The sequence below is a fragment of the Podarcis pityusensis genome, assembly GCF_964106645.2.
Source record: "Podarcis pityusensis genome assembly, chromosome: 10".
In the NCBI taxonomy this organism is placed as follows: Eukaryota; Metazoa; Chordata; class Lepidosauria; order Squamata; family Lacertidae; genus Podarcis; species Podarcis pityusensis.
In genome coordinates, this window is record NC_138035.1 from 30,829,792 (window position 1) to 30,855,093 (window position 25,302).

Genomic DNA, 25,302 nt, shown 5'->3' on the forward strand with positions numbered 1-25,302 from the left:
CTAGTTCAGAACCGGCCTGCGTTGTCAACTGTGCTTTACTTTCTCTGCCCTCGCCTCTCAATCCAGGTAACACAGTTTCCTCAGTTGCCTGTTTATCTTGCTTTTATGTAAGTGATCTGTGTCAGTCGCTTGCTGCTTGCTGCCTTCCAGATGCTTTTATGTCTGCCCTAGTTTCCCAGCTGAACTTTCTAAATACCTTTTAGATTTGCAACTATGGATACTCGGGAAATGCTTTGTTTCATTTCTATCCTGTCCTTCTCCCTACCGTGGGCCCAAGGCAAGTTACACATTCAATGGAACACTCTATCCATTAAAACAATGTAAGAATCGGGAATGAAGCACCATAAAACCCTTTAGTGTAGCAAAATCAAAACCATCTCAGAGGGGAAGGAGCTCCACAACTGCAGTGCAGCCATGAAGAAGGTCCTATCCTTTGTAGCTACCAACCTAATTCCTAAAGAAGGCAGTATTGGTGTCCTACCAGGGCTGTTTTAGCAGAGGGCCTGAATAATCTACATGAACATGACTGCACTGCATGATGAGGATCTTGGCTGTGGATAGTTGAGCTCTATGTTGTGGTTCACCATAGGAGCTCACTGGAAGGGGAGGGGGAAGAAGAGGAAGAATAACTTTATTCATTTCACATAATTTATGCACCACTTGACTGTTAAAAAACCTCAGTGGTTTACAAAGAAGAAGAAGAAGAAGAAGAAGAAGAAGAAGAAGAAGAAGAAGAACTGGAGGACAGTGGGTGAGCCAAGGAAGTGACGAAGTCTGGTGGAAGGAGATTCTTAGTTGATGACTGTAACAGCTGTCAGCATCTATTGCTATACAATCACCCAGAGGCTTCTGAGTATGGGGATACTATCATTCATGAGCTCATGTGTGAACCAGGGCTGCAGCTTCCTGAGAGTCAGTCCTGTTGGACCGCTGTGTGTCTCCATTGTGATCACTGCTACGTGTGGAATGGAGACATATGTCTGACACATGAAGTAAAGATGTGCTCTGGAGACGCAGTTGCCCAAGGCTCATGTGCATTCTCAGTGACACGCTTCCCTGCCATATATGTGGCACAGAGACATGTGAACAAATGGGAGCTTGTTTTTCCTGTAAGATGGGAAGCAGCCCTCAACAAGTAAAAGAGAAATTATTTGGATTTGCTTGGCATCTGTTATGCTGCATGTAACATTTATAGGGCTGGTTATGTAAGTGTGCTCAGCAGTGGATGCTGCAAGCACATTGATTCATTTTTAGCCTCATCTCCACTTTAACTTTGGAAGTTCAGGGCAGTTTACATGGAGTTCCCAGGGAGATTCCCATCCTGGAAGATCCAGGATAGACCTATTTCACTTTAACAATGAAACAGCACCACATGTCCTCAGACCATGTTCCCAAATGTGGTTGAGACAGAGCATAAGAAGATAAGAACCTGATACATCAGGCCAATGGTGCATCTAGCTTGGCATTCTGTTCTTACAGTGGTCCATACGAAACCCTCAAGCAGGACCTGGGCACAGGAGCCCTCTCCCCTCCTGTGTTTTCCAGCAACTGGTATTCAGAAGCATTATTGCCCCTGGCTGTGGAGGGAGAGCATAGCCATAATGGTCAGTAGCCTTGGTAGCCTTATCCTCCATAACTTTGTCTAATTCCCTTTGGAGCCATCCAAATTGGTGGCCATCACTGCCTCCTGAGAAAGCGAGGACCATGGTTTAACTATGTGCTGTGTGAAGAAGTACTTTGTTAATATATCTGTTAACATACCATTCTGTTTCCTTGGATGCCCGTGTTAAAAGTGTGTGTGATGTATGAAGTGGCCTTGAGACTCTGAGGAAGCTATAATCCTTGTTCACACATGAGCTTATCCATGACCTTTCCACATCATCAGAAGGCACAGGGTGACTGCAACAGCTATCGATTTTGATAGGAGCTGCAACTGTTCATTCACCATGAGCCCCTTTCCAGACATTTTGCACTGCTTTCAGGGGTTACAGAGCTTAGCTCCAGAACTTATTTGCTTAGCCCTCCGAGCTATTCTACGTACCAGAGCTCAGTCTGGGAACATTTAAATTAATAATGAAGGACTAGAGCAATCCTGCAGGGAGTGCACACAAATTCATTGCTCTGACACTACACTGCTCAGCACACAAATAGACCACTCCTGAGCCAGCTCTCAGCTCTAGCTGTTAAACTCCTGCATCGCAGGGGGCTGAATTAGAAGACCCTTGGGGTCCCTTCCAACTCTACAGTTCTATGATTTTAAGCAACGCAATGTGGAGGGGGACCCAATTTCCTACTGAATTGGGTTCCTGTCCTGGGTCTTTGTTTTGCCTTGTTTGACCCTGAATGAATAAAGACAAACTTGCAAGCTTTTTATTCAGCAAGGGTTGGGTGCCATTAGATGATCTTTCCACTCACTCCAACTCTATCTTACTAAGATGAAGAGCTGCATTGTTCCTGGACCCATGGAAACTGGCTGAATTCCCCCCTCCAGTTCTCTAAAATCAAGGAACGCTTCAGGTAACACTTTTGTGATTAATCATATCAAGGTTTTCAAAAGTGATGGGAACCAAACCATCGCCTCTGTAGGGAAAATAAGGCATGGAGTGTACTGTGGAGAACAAAAGGGCTTGGATGGTGCCCTTTCCAAAAAGAGAGAATTAACAGGAAAACGCTTCATCAGGAAACGAGAGGAGGGCAATTGTGCTCCTTTATCCCCATGCCTCTGTGGGGAGCAAAGAAGAAGAAGAAGCTTCAATTGCAATTATGACAACTGAATCATCGGCATTAACAAGAGATATGTGAGGTCATTGGCTCTCTCCTGCCTGGTTCGAACCCTGGATTGGTTTCTTTGGTGAGCGGCACTGTTCTAGTTTTAATTCACTCAACGCCCAAGACTCATGCTGTGTCCCGGAGAGGCTGTTCCTCATTGTATTAAATTAGCTGGCCACTGGGGAGATGCTTCCGGGTCTCCACACACACCTTTGCTCTGCTTTGCTTTTGCCCCCATTACATCTGGGCTTTTTCCCTGCAGGATATGAGATGCACAGAATGTGGCCTGTTCAAATGCCATCCAGGTAGAGAATAGAGAGATCCACAAAGAAAAGAGACAATTGGGAGAACTGAGCAGTGACAGGGACAGATGAAGAGGAAGGATAAAAAAAGTCATTATCCCTGCCCTCCCTTTGGGAATGGCAAAGGGAGACATGATTCCTGATAAGAGCTCATGTTTGCAGATGGTTCAATTGTGTTGCCTGCTGGTGGCCTGGACCTGCCTTCTCCCTTTTTTTGTTTTGCTATTGATGCTGCCAAGCGACTGGAAAGGTTTTCTGATCCATGGAGTCTGGCTGGTTTTGACAAAGGGTGCAGAGATACTGTCTGCTGCACCCTTTGATTGTTCCAGTTCTGGATTTAAATGCCATGTCCCTGTTTTTCATGTATGACTCCATCTGTTAATAGAAAAAAGGGTTTTTCGCTTTTGTTACTCTTGTTAGCATCAAGGCAATCTGTCCTACATCGAATAATGAAAGGCTTCTTTACCTCCACCCCATCTCATTCCGTTTTCTGTCTCTGTAATCTCGCTTTTCCCTTTCTCATTTCTGTCATTGCCCTTACTAAATGAATTTCTTGCTCCTATACAGTTCATTTTTCTTCCTTCTGCTCTCCAGTACCCCAATTTCCTATCATTATTAAGGAATTACAGTCCTGGCTCTTACACTGCCAAGGAGATGAACAAGATTTGTGCCTACATATTCCAAGTATTTGTGTTATGCCACCAAAGATTACTTCTCCCTTCATGATAGCTGCAAGGGAAATTCTATCAACTTTCCCTGCTTTTCCTGACAGCTGAATCAATTTGGGCAGGTCTAAGCACTGCCCTTTAATGGCACCCAAAACATGCCATTGGAGACTGATGTTTCAAGTCTACATTGTGGTTTTACACCCCCCCAGCTCTGCCCCAGTGCCAGCAAACATAGAACAACAAATGGTTTAGAACGAAAGAATGATCTATAAATTTAGATTACAGTATATTAATTTGCTCCAGTGAGCTTATGGCTAGTGACCAAAGGCCCAGAATCACACCAAAAGAAAGTGAATTGAAAATTCATTAAAAATTATTGGCAAATTGTGGAAAGTTGTAAATAGTAATGAAAGCTAACTATATAAAAATGCTTACATTAATAAATGAAACAAGTACTGTGAGGCTACTATGAGCACTAAACAAAGGAAATATATGAAGAAATTATAAACGAAAAATGAAATACAAGAAAACAATTATCCTTCTAAACACCCTCCCTACAGTCCTGTTAACCGAAAAGCAATAGGAAAGTTTAATTCTCTTATAAAGGCATTCTAAAACAATGTAGGAAAAGTTACTTAAGATATTAAAGTAAGAGACAATGGGCTTCATGGAATAATGAGTCAAAGGTCCATATCTACCAGACTTGGTGTGGTGAGGTCAACCTGTTTCCACTGGAAGATTCTTGAGCAAAAATAATCCATGAGGATTAGGTAAAAAAAATAAAAAGGAGAACCCTAAGAAAAATCTAGGCTCTATGAGATCTATCCTGACAGTACAAGTCCCCTCTTAGCACAGAAAATTTTCCCAAAGAAATGCAAAAAGCACAGATCTACTCTCTATCTCCCAAGCTAGCACACCTTCAGGGAAGGTGCTGTTGTGGGAATAAAGATTAACCACGTAGGCTAAAAATTGTAAGACAACATTCAGAGAGAGAAAAGTGTCATCCCCACTCTCCAATAAAATGCTCCAGTTCTTAAGGCGCCGAGGGCCTTCTGGCGGTTCCCTCATTGCGAGAAGTAAGGTTACAGGGAACGAGACAGAGGGCCTTATCGGTAGTGGCGCCCACCCTGTGGAACACCCTCCCTTCAGATGTGAAGGAAATAAGTAGCTATCCTATCTTTAAAAGACATCTGAAGGCAGCCCTGTTCAGGGAAGTTTTTAACATTTAACGCTGTATTGTTTTTAATACTTGATTGGGAGCTGCCCAGAGTGACTGGGGAAACTCAGCCAGATGCGCGGGGTATAAATAATAAATTATTATTATATTATTATATTATTTCTCTAATATAAAATTATTTCACATCAAACATTTTCCCACATTCTGATAGATTCTCCTTGACTTCTACCAAAATTCTGTGTCTTCTTTGTTTCTCATCCTTTCGTTGCAACTTGCCTTTCTTATCAAATCTAAGCCATAAATTCTGCCTGAGCTTGGAAGAAGACCTAAGAAGATGCTAATATTGTACTGTACTTTCTTAAACTAGCAGCCCAAAACAAAGGCTTCTGTCTCTAAACAGGGATGAAAATACTGGTTAAAATAAAAATAAGCTTCTAATGTAGCAAATACAGAGTATAAAGGCAAACACTTGGACAATTATCAGACAACAAGGGAAAACATCACTCACCACAACCTTAGAGAGCCCATATCTTATATCTCCATGTTTCAGCTCATAACAGCTGCTTTCCAGTTTAATCAGAGACACAGGCAATGCTTAAAATCTGAACAAGAAGTATGTTGCATCAAAAGGTACCCCAAAATATAAGTGTATCAAGGTAATAAGATTGCTATTTCCCAATTAAACAGACATTCTGTGTTGTTCCAGCAGAGGCTTCAATGTGTCACAGAGATAAATTATTTCATTTTTCTTAATTTTATTTGAAACAGGGAATAACCAAAATTCAGCTGTCAAGGAGCCCTTTTGGTGCTGCTACCAGAGAACTGTAAACCATTCAGTCACCCATCTTCAAAGGAAGAGATACAGCTCATGGCTATGTTTATCTCACAGTCTGTATGGTTGGGAAAAGGCTCTTGCGGCCTTCAGGCTAGGCATATGATTATCATGGCTTCGTAAAACCAAACTTTGGTTCATACACTATGAGTATCTGCTCTTTATATATAGCAATCAAGAAAAGAAGCCTGAACAGGAGCTTATTAACATACCTTGCCTAAACCCTGCTTATTCATTTGCCAAAATGGCTTCCTCTTATTACTCGTTAGTTTAATATGCAGGCGGTTTGCATAAAGTTTCCCAATTACACATAACAAACTAATTGGGCAATAATTTGCTGGGTAAGCTTCTGTCTGTATAATAAAATCAGAAGGATGTTGTCAGGCTGCAGTTTACATGGCTGCTGATAGGCAGCTGCACAAATGGCAGCAGGATGACAGAGCAGGAGGTAGGTGACCTAGAGTCAGAAATCATCTTGCTCCTCTACTGCTTTTCTTCTAACAGTGATGCTGTTGTTTTGGTCTCTGACAGCAGGATCAGAGGCCAAGGAGGGTGGAAGTGGCAATAGAGTAAGACAAGGTGCAGTTTAGGCGAGCTGGAAGGGTGGGTTTGGCAAGGTGTAAAGGCAGGTGGTAGGATTTGCCAAGGAGTAAAAGGAAGGAAGGGGGTTTGGTGAGGTGTAAAGGGAAGGAGGATGGAGTTGGCCAAGTATAAAGAGAGTGGAGATTGTTACAGAAAGAGCAGGTGATAGGGTTGGCTAGTGAAATAAGTAGGAGCAGCAGCCCCTAGTTTTAAACATGTGGACAATTACTGCAGTGATCCAAGTCTCGGCACTCGTCCTATTAAATCAGTACAGTGGTGCCTCGGGTTACATACGCTTCAGGTTACAGATGCTTCAGGTTACAGACTCCACTAACCCAGAAATAGTACCTTGGGTTAAGAACTTTGCTTCAGGATGAGAACAGAAATCGTGCTCTGGTGGCGCAGTGGCACCAGGAGGCCTCATTCGCTAAAGTGGTGCTTTAGATTAAGAACAGTTTCAGGTTAAGAACGGACCTCCGGAATGAATTAAGCACTCAACCCGAGGTACCACTGTATATGTAAATACAGCTACCAGCAGAACAGACCACAGGGTAACATTAAATTCCAAAAATTCTGGTGGTATAGAATCTATTCCCAGTGCTTTTCTATTTCTTAACGGGCAGTCAACTAATTACTCCCCTTTGTGAAGCTTGTTTCACCTTTTTCAGATGGACATGGAAGTGTACCACTTTCTACAAAGAGAGATGCTCTTATTATGAGTTGAGCCAAATTGGCAGGTAACAATGTACACCCAGCAGCTCCCATTGCATTTCCAGCAGAGAGATTATTAGTAAATCCCAGCATTCTGGGCAAATGGGAACTGACTGTGTGATTTTGCAAATTCAGACATAACAATTGCCCAGGGATTGAGCAATGTTTGGAGGCTGAATTCCCCAAGCAAAGCTGGAAAGCTTTTTGCAGCTTGATGAGGATGGTACATGTCAGATATTTCACCCTCAGCTGAGTCTGCTCTGTAAATCACCAGGGAGTTTTGAGCTCTCCAGATCTCATGGCCTAAAGCCTTTTTCTCTCCTATGCCCAATTATCTTATTGAAACCAATGTGGGTTGGGTGGTATTTATCAGAGAATATTTACGGGGGGAGGAGGAAAATGTTCAGAATGCATATTTTTAAAAGCTGTTGGGTGATCTCATAATTTCCCATCTGCTGAAGCGAGGGCGGGGTGTGGGGATTTGTGTATGATTCTTGGCTGCCAAGCCATCAGAAAGATTGAAAGATGCCAGGTAATATTAATCATGTGAAATGTCAACGTCTGGAGTGGGGGGAAAGCGGGGGGGGGGGGGAGAGAGAAAAGCACTCTCTGCTTTTGCAATATGTGAGTCTACTTAGGTAAAGGGTAAAGGGACCCCTGACCATTAGATCCAGTCGTGACCGACTCTGGGGTTGTGGTGCTCATCTCGCTTTATTGGCCGAGGGAGCCGGCATACAGCTTCCGGGTCATGTGGCCAGCATGACTAAGCCACTTCTGGCGAACCAGAGCAGCACACAGAAATGCCGTTTACCTTCCCGCCGGAGCGGTACCTATTTATCTACTTGCACTTTGATGTACTTTCAAACTGCTAGGTTGGCAGGAGCAGGGACCGAGCAACAGGAGCTCACCCTGTCACGGGGATTCGAACCGCCGACCTTCTGATCGGCAAGTCCTAGGCTCTTTGGTTTAACCCACAGCGCCACCCGCGTCCCTTGTGTGAGTCTACTTAGATGGGATTAATTTCATTCATTGTCAGTTGCACACATTTATCTAAGGAGATCAAAAGCCTTCAGTTATTAAAGCATCAGAAAATCCAGTGTCTGAGACTTTCACCAGCTAAGGTAAAAGAAGACTGCTTCACAAGCTCATGCCCAACTTGTTAGAAGCTTTATTGGTTTGTTGTGGATCATTTGGGGACTTATGAGATGCATCCTGTCCCCATCTTTGCAGAGGTTCCCCTGGTAGCTGAAATAGTAATAGAATCACAGAAATGTAGAGTTGGAAAGAGCCCAAAGGACCATCTAGTCTAACCCCGACTATGCAGGAGTCACAGCTAAACAATCCCTGACAGATAGCCAGCCAGCCAACCTCTCTTTAAAAACATCCAATGAAGGAGAGTCCATCACCTTCCAAGGTAGTCCGTTCTACTGTTGAACAGCTCTTACTATCAGGAAGTTCTTTCTAATGATTAGTTAGAATCCCCATTCTTGTAATTTGAGCCCATTGGTTCGGGCCCTGCCCCCTGCAGCAGCAGCAGCAGAAAACCAGCTTGCTCCTCCTACATGTGTCAGCTCTTCAGATATTTGAAGACGGCTCTCATATCATCTTTCATATTCTTCTCTTCTCCACACTAAACACGTCCAACTCCCTCAACTGTTCCTCAGTCACACAATGTGCTGGAGTTTCGGAAGCTTAACAGAGCTTGCAAAGTGTGGGATGTGATAAGAATATGTGATAATTAAGAACATGATGCCCCTGGGTAAATCTCAGCTTAGCCACAAACTCATTAGGCGGTTTTAGGAAAGCCACCATCTCTTCACCTCAGTCATATTATGGGAATAATAATGGTGACTTATGTTGACGGTTTGGTCTAAAGATTACGGATAATAAGTAATACTGTCAAGTCTTACAGGGTTGTTCTACAGCAGGGTTTAGGAGCCTGTGGCCATGCAGATTTTGTTGGGCTCCAGTTCCTATCAGCCAAAGGGTCAAAGGCAATGGGAGTTAAAGTGAGCAACTTCTGCAGAGCCACAGGTCTCTCTCATCCCACCCCATTCTAAAAATTAGTGTCAGGGCCGGCCCAGTCATTAGATGGGGTGAGGCCACTGCCTCAGGTGGCAGAAGCCCCCAAGGTGGCCCTCCCATGGATGCCCCACTTGCCCTGCTGTCTCCAGCAGGGGGGGGGAGAAGCGTTGCCTGCTTTGGCGCCAATTTCAGTGGAGATTTTGCTGATTTTGGCTGAGATCTCACTGAAATCGCCTGAAATCTTACAACGTGCACAATATCTCACCCAAAATTGATGCTGCTTCTCCTCCAGCAGTGGAGACGGCAAGGCAGGCGGTGAAGGCAGTGGTGGCAGGGCAGATGATGTAGGCAGCAGCAACAGGGGCAGCAGGGCAGGACAGCACTTCCTGTTTTGCCTGAAGCGGAACATGCCACTCCAGCACCAAGCTCTGCCCAGAGGTCAGAACTGCAAAATTGTGTACAGACATGCACAGGTGTGCCATCTATGCCAAGCCCCCCCAGATTTCAATGAAGGTCCTGGGCCCCCTCCAAGTTCTGTGGCATCCCCGCGCACACACCGCAGGCTGTCTGCACGACACATCAGCATGCCCCGTGATGTGCATGAGTAATGTCAGCACACTGCAGGGCATGCTGCCATCATGTGTGCACACTACAGGGCGTGCACACACAGCGTGGTGGTGTCATGTGGCCCCGGGCCCCCTCAATCATGGGGGCAAGATGGACATGAATAAATTCAGCACTGAATCTAATGGACTGAATCTACACACATTAAGCAATATTAAGCAGTTGGTCCCTTACCTTTCTTGCCCTGACCTGGCCACAGTGATCCATACGACGCTCACCTCCAGGCTTGATTATTGTAACTTGCTCTATGCAGGGCTGCCCTTGAAGCTGACCCAGAAACTCCAGCGGTTGCAGAATGCCGCGGCGAGGCTCCTTACAGGGCCCTTGCCGCAGGATCACATTCATCCAGTGCTTTACCAACTGCACTGGCTCCCGGTGGAGTACAGGGTCAGGTTTAAGGTGCCAGTTTTGACCTTTAAAGCCCTATGTGGCCTAGGACCCACGTACCTATGGGACCGCCTCTCCTGGTATGCCCTGCGGAGGACCTTAAGGTCCACAAATGACAACATTTTGAAGGTCCTAAGTGGCAAGGTGGTTAGATTGGTCTCAACTAGGGCCAGGACCTTTTCAGTACTGGCCCCGACTTGCTGGAACGCTCTGTCACAAGAGACTAGGGCCCTGCGGGACTTGACATCTTTCTGCAGGGCCTGCAAGACAGAGCTGTTCAGTCTGACCCTTATGTTTCCCTCCCCTTATGGTTTTGATCTATGGGCTACTTTTAAAATGAGGCTGCATTTTTTCCCTGTTAGGTTTTTACTGTAATTTTACTGGTGTTAGCCACCCTGAGCCTGGCTCTGGCCAGGGCGGGTGGGTTTTAATAAAATTTATTATTATTATTATTATTATTATTATTATTATTATTATTACAGTTGTTGTGAGACATAGGTAGCCTTCTGTCTAGAATTGAGCTTTGAGAGGGTGTCCCCCCCACCCCATTATTTGAGGAGAAGTCAGATTGGCTGGCCCCTCCACATTGGTGTTCTATTGCAGGTGTATTCTGCATTAGTGATGGATTTATTCTGCTTTAGCTTGCTTTGTGATGCTACCATATTATTGATGTCTGGAGTGCTACCATGATGTCCCCAGTGCTACCATATTATTGATGTCTGGAGAGGTTCTAAGCACTACAAAACTGGGACTGAAACATACCAGAACATTTGTGATATGTTATGGGATCTCAACATTTGTGGTATGTTATAGGGACGCGGGTGGCGCTGTGGGTAAAACCTCAGCGCCTAGGACTTGCCGATCGCATGGTCGGCGGTTCGAATCCCTGCGGCGGGGTGCGCTCCTGTTGCTTGGTCCCAGCGCCTGCCAACCTAGCAGTTCGAAAGCACCCCCAGGTGCAAGTAGATAAATAGGGACCGCTTACTAGCGGGAAGGTAAACGGCGTTTCCGTGTGCTGCGCTGGCTCGCCAGAGCAGCTTCGTCATGCTGGCCACATGACCCGGAAGTGTCTGCGGACAGCGCTGGCTCCCGGCCTCTAGAGTGAGATGAGCGCACAACCCTAGAGTCTGGCAAGACTGGCCCGTACGGGCAGGGGTACCTTTACCTTTACCTTTATGGGATCTCAGCAGGACATTGCAGAGTATGCATTGAATGGAAATGGTCTGGTATGACCAGCCCAAATCTTTTGCAGGCACAAGCTGTATTGAAAGCAGGATCACGTGCGACTGCTGCAATAGCCTCATAAGCACAAATCATGAATGAGCAAGAAAAAGGATATGGGGGGGGGTGCAAGTCAGTGGAGATAAAAGAGATGGGAGCTTTTAACAAATAAAGCAACAAGCACAATTTTAATTAGATAATCATACGAGGCACCTGGAAAGAACCCCACCCAAAGAATGCATAGCTTGCCAGTGGCTCCTGACTCCCCAAAGCTCACTCAGCTTTCACCCTGGAGGGTGGCAAGAGCTCATTTCACTTATGTTCCTAAACACGGGTTGTATCTGGTTGTAATCATGCTCAGAATAGACCCACTGAAATTAATGGACACGAATAAGGTAGCTCCATTGATTTCAATGGGTCTACTTTGAGGAGGACTTAGCTGGATACAACCCTGTGTCTGTAGGAAGCCCAGGACCACACCGGATGCAAACTTTTGTTGAAACGTGCACCAAATGGACTCTTTACTTGCCCACTGTCACCCTAGTATCAACCTAATCAGAAATAAGATGCTAATCTCTAAGAAGAAACCAGCAGAAATTAGTCATGGTTAATGGGATTTCAGATAGTCTCAATTAAGGCTGCAAGCAGGGAGCCAACTGGGTGAAAAATGAGGACAGAAAAGAAAGAAAGGCTAGCGAGCAAATTAAACTCAGTATGATTTGTTTCGAAGAAAATGTGGTTAGGATTGTGCTGCATGTTCTGTTTTACGGCTTTCGGTGGGATAACTAATCAAAGTAATGGTTGCTTGTTTCTTTTCTCCCCTACCCTGAGAAGCGGTCTCAGAAGCTGCAGTCAAGAGTAAAATGGGGAGGAGGGACTGGTTAACCCATTCACTATTTGCCTGCTCAAAAGCCATCCACAAGCAGCTTTCCCTCTGGTGGGTAACAAAACTTGGGGTTCCCAGTTCGGAACAGGCAGTTTTGAGCAGGCAAGTGGCGGGGGGTGGGGTGGAGAATTAAGTGTCTCCTCTTTCTGCTGCTCTTCCACTCCTGATGCCAGCCTCCAAACCAGCTTTTCACTAACAAGAAAGGTACACACAACTGCCTGTATACCATGGTTTAGCCCATCACATCTAATTTGAGCTGGATTGTGACCTCAGGTGAGTCCTTAAGGGGTTTAGTCATTACTACCATAAACCACATTGATCTGGGATTATGATCTGGGTCATAAAAACTGGAGCACTTCAGTGTGAATTAAGATCCAAAATCTTTAATAGGTATTTGATAAATCTCCCCCAAATCCTGTTATGTCTCACAGTCATAACACAACACATAGATTATACTAATAATCTTATTTGAAATCCCTTCTCAAATTTCTGCAGAATCAACGGATGCTCTCTAACGTATGTCAGCATGCAGATAAAAGTCTGTGGGGAAATCCAGTGAAAGTTTAGTAGTGTTAATTCCATTTGATTTCAGCAGGAGATAATCAATCATGCATTCAATTCCCCTTAAAAAACTTAAATGTGTTTAAATTTGGCTCTATGGGCCTGTTATTAAGAGGCTGTTTTAAAAGAAAATCAAACTAGTGTTTCACTTACTTGAATTTTGTTTTTTCTGAATTCTTCAGCTAAAGAACCCTTCTCAGCATCTCATGAGGAAACTCAGAGCAAAATTTCTAAAATAGCACAATGCCTGCACAAGCTGCTCTGCCTGTGGTTGACTGGGTCAGGCATTGTTCATTGCTTTCCCCCTGAATTATTAGTTGGGAATGGCAATAACCTGCCTTGCCAGCTTGCAAAGATCCTGGAATCTTAGAATTGGAAGGTGCCAAAGGATCATGCCCTGAGGCAGAACCATCCACCTATCAGGCACCCGTTTAGACTGCAATCCTGTAAAGAAATTTAATAAATGGTGATGATAAATTTACAGTACCTAGGAGTAAGCTCTATTGAAACCGGTGGGACTTTCTTCTAAATAAACATGCATAGAATCACCCTAATACCAGGAGGAGAGCACCTCTAGCATGATTGACATGGGCATGCGCATTCTGCACAATGTGTGCCTGTCAGATTTCTTCTAGACACTCTGCAGACGAATCAATCACATGAACCACCAGGGCTTTCCACCATTAAGGGATCTTGCATGAGAGTGCTGTCTGAAAGGAATGAACCATCAGTGCTGCCCTTAGTGATTGCCATGGACATATTTTAACTGTTTCACTGTCAAAAACGCAGCTCTACAAGACAGCCTATCACACTTGGATCTGAAAAACTGGGGCTCCGAAAGGACTGTTGTAAAAGTGAATGGCAGAAATGTGTATGCTTGAGTTCAACAGTTTTACATGCTATAGGCATGGTCATTAATAGCAAACAAGCATGGCTTTATCTTGAACTATGAATATACCCATCCATATAGCCCAGCTCACAAGCTGGCCAGGTGGAATCCAAGAGAGAGGTGCATTGCTTAATGCAGCCTGACTGGGACTTACGTGAGCTATGGTTCAAATCATCTAGAGAACAACTGTCTCTGGAAAGGAATGGAAGTCAGCATCTGATGAGCTTCTTAGAGGAGAGAGTGTTCCATTAACTGGGTGTAAGGACCAATAAGGTTCTGTCTCCAGTAGTTTACTGCCTTATCTCAAATGGTGGTGGTTAGGGTGGGGCACTGAGAAGAGGGCTTTTGAAGATTACCGTTAATTATGAATGTTTGGGCAGGCTATGACTTTACCCAATGACTATACTGTACCAGATCTCACAAATTCTAAAAGGAATTCAGCCTGGAAGTTCAACCAGTGTTTAATTACAGTGGTACCTCAGGTTACATACGCTACAGGTTACATACGCTTCAGGTTACGGACTCCGTTCACCCAGAAATAGTACCTCGGGTTAAGAACTTTGCTTCAGGATGAGAACAGAAATCGTGCTCCAGCGGTGCGGCGGCAGCAGGAGGCCCCATTAGCTAAAGTGGTGCTTCAGGTTAAGAACAGTTTCAGGTTAAGAACGGACCTCCATAACGAATTAAGTACTTAACCCGAGGTACCACTGTACTTAACCTGAAGCACCACTTTAGCTAATGGGGCCTCCCGCTGCCGCCACGCCGCTGGAGCACAATTTCTGTTCTCATCCTGAAGCAAAGTTCTTAACCCGAGGTACTATTTCTGGGTGAGCGGAGTCTGTAACCTGAAGCGTATGCAACCTGTAGCGTATGTAACCCGAGGTACCACTGTACTAACCATCCAAACTTTGCTTTTTTAAAACAACAACCACCACCACCCTGATGTATAACGGAAAGCAGGGGTACAAACAGTGTCTTGCTAACTTCTGCCAGGATCCAGGACCACAGGAGGCTCTGAACCAGAGATTCAGTCTGGGCACAGCATTAAAGTCTGGCTAAAGGAGAAAACTGTATGGCTGGTTGCAGATGTACATAAAAATACAGCAGTGAACCTACTGTAGAAGTGCACACACACAGTTTTCTGTTGGTACACATGCAGCCCCACAAATGTAAACTGTGAAAGCAATAAAAGCAGGTGTTTGCCAATATCCTTGACATGAATTCACTCATCAGAAAGGTGGGATTGGCTTCCACTCCTTTGGGAGTGTGCACTCAGTGGCAAATAACATAATGTGCAAATTGCGCCTCTCTGATTAGGAATCCTGATGTCAGCATCAGCTAGTCAAAGCACATCCACAGAGCATGGGAGTTCAAAGCTCTTTCCCTCCCTCTCCCTTTCTCACGCAGCCGTAAAGCAGAAAACATCTCTCTAGGGAAACATCAGCAGTAGCTCTTTGTGTGAGGTTTGCTCTCATCCATCTGTAATCAGGCAGGAGGCAGAAATCTGGGGCAAGGATTCCAAGATGAGTAATAAGAGAATCCTGGTGGTGTGGGAGGGGGGAAGGCCCTAGGGCCAATATCTTGAATGTACAGGGGCGTGAAATAATATCTAGCTTCATCAAACAACTTTCAAGATATTGTGATTTTTAAAAACCAAAGACAAAATGACCTAGTGGCAGAGCCACCAAGCATTTTACACTGGCCTACTAGTAGTACCATGTGCAGTGCAGGAGTTGACACTGGAGGAGAACTATGTCGTTGACTTTAATCGAGTTCTTAACAGGAACAGAAGAAAATAACTGAATCCATTTCCAAGAATTTATTTTGTTGCCTTTATTAATCTGAGTAACTGGTGGGAATACGGATATCAAGCAATGCGGCATGAAAATAATAAAATTAATGTTTTAAGCAATTAATAACACAGTGACAGGAGTATGCTCGTGGGGAATTAAAGCAATAATTAGTTCAAAGAAAAACTGAATAGGATTTGGATCCCCTAATGCAGTATCAAATTTCATAAACTTCTACTATCAGGTGCTCTAATATGTAACATGCCCCCAGGTTTTTCGTAATATATAGTATTTCAACAGAAGAGAAGAAAACTCTGTCTCCCGAGAATTAATTAAAATGTGACTAGAAAGGAAATGTGCTCTGATGATAGGGACAGAATGGCTGTGGGGTGTACGATGATAATCTGACCCAAGCATGTGTCTATTTGGCTTTTTGGTTTTGGTTTTATCTCAATATATGTTTGTTCACCTGCTTGTATGCACATTTCTGTACATATCCTATTTCTTTAACAGGTAATGTTTGTGAGCCATCAAAGAGATTGCTTACAGAGAGTACTAGAATGCAACTCACACGTATGTGCTCAGTGCAACAGCCAAGTACAGTGGTGCCTTGAGTTAAGTACTTAATTTGTTCTGGAGGTCCGTTCTTAACCTGAAGACCACTTTAGCTAATGGGGCCTCCTGCCGCTGCCGCGCCACCGCTGCACAATTTCTGTTCTCATCCTGAAGCAAAGTTCTTAACCTGAGGTACTATTTCTGGGTTAGCGGAGTCTGTAACCTGAAGCGTCTGTAACCCGAGGTACCACTGTATTCATCATCCCCTCATTATATATATATACACACACACAGTCATCCTCCACCCTCCACCCCAAGTCCCAAACCTAGACACACACATCTTACCCAGTTAAGGCCAAGTGATTTACCAGAATATACCACAGCTACGATTAAATTGCATGAATTATTAAAATGCAATTTAAAAACAACAACCTTATGGGCAGCAGTAGAGGGGAACATGACTGTTCACAAACTAATAGCCTATCCTTATGGGAGAAAGATTGCTCCCATATACAATTTAGGTGATGGTCTTGCAGGGGGAGGTAATTAAAAATATTGGCAATGTGTGTGATAAAATGTGTGTGTGACACACACAGAGAGAGAGAGAGAGAGAGAGAGAGAGAGAGAGAGAGAGAGAAACCATGAACAAGGAGATGCAGTAGTAATAATGGAGCGAAACCTGCCTGGGACTGAGGGTATGTGTGCCCATCATCTTCTCTGCAGTATTTACCCTGAAGTTAATTTATTATAGCAAGATGAATTTGCCATCTGTCCTCTTGCTATGCTGGAAGTGGAGCTGCAGTTACTTCCTAGCAGATCTTGGTTTCCCTCTTGCGAGTCTTCCCTAACCACTGCTTATGAGTAGACTTTTAAGTGCCTGATAATATAACTCCTGATTACAGCAAAGGAGGTAAAAGTAACGTGTGCATAAGGCAGAGGGGAAGCAAAAGGATGGGGTAGTAAAGGAGAGGGAGAACCTATAAGGAACTGGCTTACGAAGGGCGGTGCATTTTCATTTTTTACCTCTATCTTGTCGATCCTGTCTTTCAGCGACCTGACAGCCTCCTCGAGCTCCTGAATCATGGCCGGCGAGTCCCAGGGCAGGTCGCCCATGGTGTCTTGCCTGGGGACGCCCCAGACGGAGGGGCTATCCTGGAAACTAAGTTCAAGGCCGTTCTCGCAGCGGCTCAGCTTGGTGGTCAGCTCCCGGATGGTCTCCTGGTCAATGAGGATCTGGTCTTTCTGCTGCTGCGCCGTCAGCCGCAGCTGCTCGGCCGTGCTCTGGAGGAAGAGCAGCTCTTCGCTGGCGGCGGCCGCCCCGGGGCTGTCCCCCTGCGGGCTCCCCTCCGACGGGCACTCGACGGTCAGCGGGGTGCACAGGAAGCGGCTGAAGAGCTGCTGGTGCTGCTGCGGCCGGGCGCTGGCCAGCAGGTCCAGCAGCGCGTCGTGGGGCCCCGCCGAGAAGCCCCCGTAGGGGCTCTCTCCAGCACCATGGAGAGCGCCCAGCGTCTTGTCCGCCGAGCCCGAGGCGGGCAGCAGGGCCGCGGCCGCGGCGTTGGAGCCATTGTCAGCACCTTGGAGAGCTCCTTTGCCGCCGGCCGCAGGGTAGACGCTCGCGATGATGCAAATGATTGCACCAAGGAAAGCCAGCATCCCTGCGGCCAGGAGCACCACCAGAAACTTCAGGGTGGCAGCTTCGAGGGCGACCCCAGCCAAGAGAAAGCGGCACCCCGAGGGGGGGAGCCGGGGGTGGGAGAGAGAAAAGGGGCGGGAGGGGAAAGCGGCACGAGGTGGGGGAGAGAGGAGCCGGGGAGCTGGAGAGAGAGAGAGAGAGGACGGGCTGCTGGAGAAGCCCCGGCTTCCTTCTGCCACCTGAACCAAGGCTGTTGATTATATCTTGATTGGAGAGCGCGAGCGGGGACGTCATCGCCTCTTCCTCTCCGGGCCCCTCCGGCGGCTGCCTCGTAACCCTTTCGGCGCCGGGAGGACCGGAGGAAGGGCGCTGTTGGTGCTGCCTCGAAGAATCACCAGTTCTCTCTCGCTCTCTTTGTCACACACACGCACACACACGATCCAGCAGGCATGTTTTTTACACTGGGGCGGGGAATGGAGGGAAATAGCAATCGCCCTGGGAGCACTTCTTCTTTTGGGAAAGGGGACTGAAACCGCGGTGCCCGTGATTGTTTCCCGTCGGATTGAGATGTAAAGAGAGCAGCGTAATGACGATCGAGAGCTGGCAGTGAAAGGGCGAGGAGGAAACATGAGAAAGTCACGTTTCCTAGTTGCTCTTTGCCCCTAGCCCTTCTCCAGCGAGAAAGGCTTGGTCCGTATGTGACCCTTTTAGCACTAGCCATACTTTCTGGTTAAGCGAGGCAGAGGTTAGGTTGGAGGGTCTATAATATAATGCTATAGGGACTGAGGGGACTTTCAGTGCTCCGGTAAAGAGGCCAATCCCAGATTGATTTATTTCTATTTTTGCTAAAGGACCAACAAAATCACATCGGAGCTCCTTAACGATTCTTGAGTGAATATCAGCTTGAATAACCCCTGTGGCACATTCCTTTTTGTCAATTGCATGTCTGTCACCTCTGTGTGAAATAGCTCTTCAGATGTAGTACCGGGGGAAATGCTTCAAGTGTGGATCTTTCTCCATCTCATGCAATTAAGAATGAGTCAAGGAGTTCTCTCACACTTTCCCTTTTGTCTGTGGTGCTTCTTTTCCACACCTTTGCCATCTAATAGTCCTTCTACCTCTCTGGCTGGTATCTGGTTTCTGACGTACTTTAATAAATTTCTATGATCCTTTGTTATATACTTCCTCACCTGTTTTGCTTAACTTGTTGTAAATTTATGTTTGGTTTATCAGGATTAACATGTTTTAAAATTCTCCATTTTGGACAAGGTTGCCATTTTTAAAAAGCTCAGTGCTTCAATTTAATTACAGTGGCATCCTTTTAGATGTGTTCTGAAATTTCTTCTAATTTGCGGAATATGTTTTATTTGAAATCTTACTTCCTAAACAGATCTTACCTTTCAGTGCTCTTCTAAATAGTTGATTCATTTGCTAGAACTTTGTAATTGAATATGAATGCACTGTATTTTTTTATAATTGTAAAATTATTATTATTTATGAAAGCAGAAAATCTTATATGACTACATGGCCTTCTAATATGCTTCAGGAATACAAAAACAGGGGACAAGAAAAGAATAAATGAAAACAGGATACAGGACCACCACCATTTGCTGCATGTCTAAATAATTAATTGTAAAATGCAGTATGACAAAACATGTTAGCATCATTATAACTCTGGCAAGGTTTCTAGTTGTGTGCTTTCTGTATGAACTCTACTATTCCAAAGTATCACATTTCTGTTAATACTTTTTGTGCAATAATAATGCTTTGTCATGACCGGCTCACACCTTCAAAATTGCCAGCAACATAGCATTTTTGTCTGGATTTTCAGCAGTTTTGAATTTCTGGATTTTTAAAAGCAGTTTTGCATTATCGTATCTGTTGCCTGCCCTAATCAGAGTTCCCCAGGAGCTTCAGGATGCTTACAATAGACCCTTTGCACGTTATAGCATTAAAACAAGAATAGTATTTTGTCTTGACTGATCCAAGACACAACTGTTTGTTATTTAGAAATTGTTTCTTTAGCATGACCTGAGTTTACATCTACCTAGTCTTCTGGCAGTTAAAAATCGCTCATTACATTCTTTGCTTTTGCTCCCTTCCTGATTTTTTAGTATCTGCAACTCAGCTTTCACCATTATTATGAACTTTCACCAATAACAGTTCCTAGCACTATTTTGCTTTCTTCCTCTCTCTCTCACCCGCCCCTCTCTCTATTCCTCTGTGGGACTTCTGTATGTAGTGGCCAAGACCCAATAAAACCTCCAACAACTTTTGCCTGCCTATGGGGCTGTGGATTTTTGTGACTACTAAGACCCAGCATGGGTTCTCAAAAACAAGTCACGCCAGATGAATTTCATTTCTTTTATTAATAGAGTTACAAGCTTGATAGATCAGGGGAGTGTTGTGGAACACAGTAGAAATCTGCACTAGATTGCTGATTTTTTTTTTTAAAGCAAACTGATGTGAAAATGCAGAGGACCATAGTTAAGATTAAGAAAATGAGAAAACAACATGGACATATTTGCACATCTCTAGTTGGAGCTAAGGAGGTTTATGAGGGGCTGTTGAGTATTGCAGATAATAGCAGAGAATCAAGATGCTTTGTCTATGCTTTGTCCCAGGTGCCTGGGAGCAATGATTAAGACTAAAAAGCTAGAAGAAACGATGCCAGGAAAAAGCAGCTGTACAGGAACTGAAGAAAGCCACAGTAGATGCCCACAGTGGAAGCTGATTATTGTAAATACTGGAGAGGATCATTTATTTTGAATGGTGGTTTAAATAACCATTAAATAGTAAGCTAGTTGCTTTGATCAGCAGCAGGCTGGTGGCAGAGGTGTGGGAAAAACACTTCATTGATTCCTCTACCCCATGTATTCTGCAAAAAGGAAGAAGGCAGAATTAGGCTCCTGTAACTGACAGGCCCCTCTTTGGAAGTATTGCAGAAGTCTGCCAGCTATTGAGGCAAAAGCAGACTGGGAGGTCTATCGGCCAGAGTTAAGTATCGTGCCCATTATAAGCAATTGGGATGGTGGAGTGAAAGTGAATTACTGGCAGCTGGCTTGATTGGATAAGCCAGGGGTAGGCAACCTAAGGTCCGGGGGCCGGATGGGTCTCATTCGCCTTCTCAATCCAGCCCACGGATGGTCTGGGAATCAGCGTGTTTTTACATGAGTAGAATGTGTGCTTTTATTTAAAATGCAACTCTGGGTTATTTGTGGGGCATAGGAATTCGTTCATTTCCCCCCCAAAAAATATAGTCCGGCCCACCACATGGTCTGAGGGACGGTGGACTGGCCCATGGTTGAGAAAGGTTGCTGACCCATGAGATAAGCTTTCCTGGTCTGGCAAAACAAGCAAATGAAACAAAAAAACAAAGACTTGTTCAAGGCCTCAGATCTACAGATTGGATCAAAGCATGACTCGCTTTGGGGGTTCTGGACTTGGCACAAGCTAGGGAAGCTCAGGTGCCAACACTGGCTACAAGTGCTTAGGTTACAGTTGGCATACCAACTGAATGGAGAGGTCTGGCCTTCCCTTGGTTATCGGTGCATTGATGACATTTTGGCAAGACTACTACAGCACATTTGACCTAGGGTTGCCTTTGAAGATGGTTCAGAAATTTGAGCTGCTGCAAAATGCAGCCACCCAAATACTAGGGAAGCCAATTCATGTGATACCTATGTTGCACCAGCTACACTGGATGAGTCGTTAAAAGTTAAAGCCTGAAACTGTCTGGGTTTGAGTTACTTAAAAGACCACCTTCACCCAGACCAGCCTGCTCACATGTTGAGTTCTACATTGGATACACTTCTCACTCTGAGAATAATTAGGTTGGTTGGCATGAGAGGACCCTTTTCTGCAACGGCCCCACGCTTTTTCAGTCGGGCTCCATCCCCCATTAGGAAAGTCCTCAAGACCCATTTCTTTTTGCTGTCTCTTCCGAGGGAGTCTGGGTTGCAATTATGTATTGGATTTTAGCATTTGTGTGGGTGAGTGTCTGTTTTATTAGTGTTGCTGGCATTTATTAATTATTTGGTGCTTGTGCTTGCATTGTATTCTGGAAGCTAACGGAGAGCATGCCTGTAGAGATATGATGGCTTTTAGAATTAAAGCTGCAATCCTAAACACATTGGCTAGAGAGAAATCAGCACTGAACACAGTGGAACTTACTACTGAGTAGACCTGTACAGAATTGCACTATGCATGTTTTGATCATTCCTCATGACAAGGAGCTGAAATAAATAAATAAATAATAAAGGAGCTGAGGAATAAATGCTTTATAAGTTTTAGTGTAAAGCAAAAGATAAATGGGGTGAGGAGGAGGAAGGGCACTTGGTTGCCAAACAGATCAGTCTGGACTGTAGGTAATTAAAGAGAGACTGTTGGAAAGGGTGAATTCTTATGTTTTGTCCAATCCACTTCCTATAAGGGATAAATATTCTATTTTGCTAATAGTAAATGCTGCCTCTAATGGTCTGGATGAGGATGAGTGTTATCTGGAGAGGAAAATATTTATTGGTGTTGGGAAACTGACTGCAATTACTCGAAGTGCTTGACTAGAGGAGAAATGCCTTTGTAAATAATTAACTGTGAATCCTGCTGTGTGCTTTAATTTTTGCATGTGTATCTGTGTAGCTATTATTTTTCCAGGAAGAATGCTGTTAAGCATTATGAAGAACTTGTCTGGGAACAAACAGCTTGGTGAAGGGGGATGGTGGAATTTAAACAAAGGGATCTTAATGATACTGACTTGTCAACAGGTGTCATAGTATGGAATCCAGTCATCGGAACACAGGAAGCTGTCTTATGCAGAATCAGACCACTGGTCCATCTAGCTCAGTATTGTCTACACTGACTGGCAGCAGTGGCTTTCCAGGGTTCTCTCCTCCTGTGGTTTCAGGCATACAGCCTCTGACCATGGAAGCAAAGCATGGCCATCACGACTGGTAGCCATGGATAGCCTTTACCTCCTTGAATTTGTCCCATCCTCTTTTAAAGCCATGCAAGTTGGGAGCCATCACTGCCTCCAGAAGTGCTTTCTTTTGTCTGTGTTCTGAGAAGGTGGGGCAACTTTTTTTGCTCCACTTTTGCATGCCATACGTAATTTTATGCATTTCCATCAAGTTGCCTCTTAGTCCCCCAGTGCTGCAATATTTCCTCATAGATGAGTTGCTCCATCTCCTTGATCATTTGATTGTCCCTTTCTGATTCTTTTCAAACTCCACAATATATTCTTTGAGATGAAGCAACCATAATTGTCCATGTTATACCAAATGCGATCACACCATAGACCAGGCATAGGCAAACTCAGCCCTCCACATGTTTTGGAACTACAACTCCCATATCCCTAGATAACAGGACCAGTGGTCAGGGATGATGGGAACTGTAGTCTTAAAACATCTGGAGGGCTGAGTTTGCCTATGCCTGCCATAGACCTATATAACATGATATTTGCAGTTTTGTTTTCAATTCATTTTTCTAACGATCCCTAGCATGGAATTTACCTTTTTCAGAGCCCAGGGTTTTGTTCTAGGTCAGTCACCACCAGTTCAGACCCATAAGCATATATGTGATTCTCCCCACCCCCATATTCCTACTCTCTGCTTACTGTTTCTTAACCAGTTCTTGAGTCATAGGTGTCTCCCTCTCCTGCTGCAACAAGCTCCCCTCCTGTCTCCCAGAACCTGAAGGGGGCTGAAACGGGCGAAGCAGCAAGAGGCTGCACACAGACGCAGTCTCCAATTGCTTGGGGAAAGCCCTGGAGAGGAGGGAACTGTAGGACAGCTGGGGCAAGTGGAGACTTTCAGTCTCAGCAACTGATTATGGGTTAAGATCTACCGGGGATGAGCTGCTGGGCTTATTAGGCCTGACACTCAGCCAAGTCTTGAAAGATTGTGCTTTTGCTAATAAAGAGTTAACTCCAACTTTGAACAGTGTGATTTACTGCTGGCTTGCTCTGTTGACAGACAGACATTTATTGAATGAATGGATAAATAAATCATAGATGGACAAATAACCTGACCTGGTATAAAAGCAGTTTCCTGAATATGCTCAGAACTATAGTATATACAACAAAACCCAGGACACAGCAGTGCAGATCAGAGTAGGTTTTCTCCTTAATGGCTTAGGTTGCTAGAGGCTAGCATGGGAAGAGAGCAGATTTCCTGCTACTTCTGTGGCTTCCCTAAGTGCACTCCTTTACTTACTCCTGTGCAGAGTGAATGATTGTCATTCCTTTCCCTTAGAAATGTAAAGTGCTATACTTGAGACTGCTGGTATGGTAGCAGCAAATTCTACCCTCCACTCTGGATAGTGGGTGGTCTTGCCTTCACCAACAGGAATCTCAACGAGGGCACTACAAAAGCCCTCCTTTTAAATCCATGTCTCATGATGGGTATTTTGCTAGCATTATAGAAGTGCCTCTAGCACATGCAAAGTACACATCTTTCCCCAGTCATCAACTGCTGTCTATTGCTGCAGGGTATTTGTTTTCTTAGGAGTGAAATCAATATAAACTACAGATTTTCACCTTTTGTCTTGCAATCCCATGTCAAGCTAAGAAGCAGTGTAGAAATGTTTGATAAAGAAAACACTCCATACTTGGTTGTGCCCACTCACATGCACCATGGCAGGCTTGCTATAGGGATCATGACTGGCTTCTTGGACAGGACTTTGTGCCATTAAGAAAAATCCATAGAACATTTCATGAACAATTATAGTCCCTGTAATGAGAACACCAGTTCCTTTTCAAATTATTTTTGATGTGGAAACACAAGAGAAGGATGTTTTCAGTTCTGGCAGTATATGGGGTTTTTGGTTGAGTTTTGCAATCACTCTCTATGACGCCTTTCAGGACAGAAAGGCATTGTGATTCATTTTCAAACAGATGGTGGTATACTTAATCACAGGGTATATTTTCAGGCTATATTTAATTCAATGGCCTGTACTAGCTCACCTTCTTTCTCGTATTTATGACATATTGTGTTACATTGTGGAAAATGTATTAGCATGACTACTAGCTCATAGAAGATAAATGCCATTGCCTGCTGAGTGCACAGAGTGTCACAAATTACTATACAGAATCATGCGTTCCATTGCAGGGTCACAGGTATTCGTGGATATTTGTCATGGTTATGCAGCATTGACATCTGCAGGGAAATACATATTCTGCTTTTCTTTAGCTGCTGAGCAGAATCTCATCTTGAAATCAGCACCTATATGACAAAGAAGCACCCCTAGCACATGACCACACAGGCTCTCCTTAAAACTCCTCCAGCAAAAGATCCTCAGCCACCAAACAAAATTAAAAGAAATATAAACAATGCTCTTTAACTAGAGTTCTTTCATCTTCAGGCTATCAGGCTGCTTGTCTTCATCCGTTATTATGCACTTTCATATCATTCACAAGATTAAAAAATCCAGGGCTTGGCTGCACAAAGGAAGTTGTGGAGTAATCCTAGACAATGAAAGTTATTCTTGATCAGGTAGCCTACGCTAGCAGTGTAATTCTGAGAAACATGGGAAGATTTGGAACAACTTCATTGAAATTTTTTATAACCAAGCAGGTTAGGTGGTGATCATGGATGTTGGCAGTGCTGTGGTCTGGTTTCCAGAGTGGAACTGAGTGAGAATTCATGAGGCTTATGTTTTAACTTTCAACAAAATCCTTCTTTATTAATTCCATTTA

The 25,302-nt window shown here is 44.5% G+C and overlaps 1 protein-coding gene across 2 annotated transcripts in view; it reads right to left on the reverse strand.

Moving 5' to 3' along the window:
• The window catches only part of NPTXR (neuronal pentraxin receptor), a 28,636-nt gene extending 10,667 nt beyond the window's left edge, over window positions 1-17,969 (reverse strand). The window contains exon 1 of one of the 2 annotated variants that reach the window (XM_081023925.1): window positions 17,003-17,969. In XM_081023925.1, coding sequence (XP_080880051.1) covers window positions 17,003-17,632 — 630 coding nt within the window. In that variant the 5' untranslated portion in view covers window positions 17,633-17,969. The remainder of the gene's footprint in view (window positions 1-17,002) is intronic. The other variant, XM_081023924.1, reaches the window with a different exon arrangement.
• Between the last annotated feature and the right edge of the window lie 7,333 nt (window positions 17,970-25,302).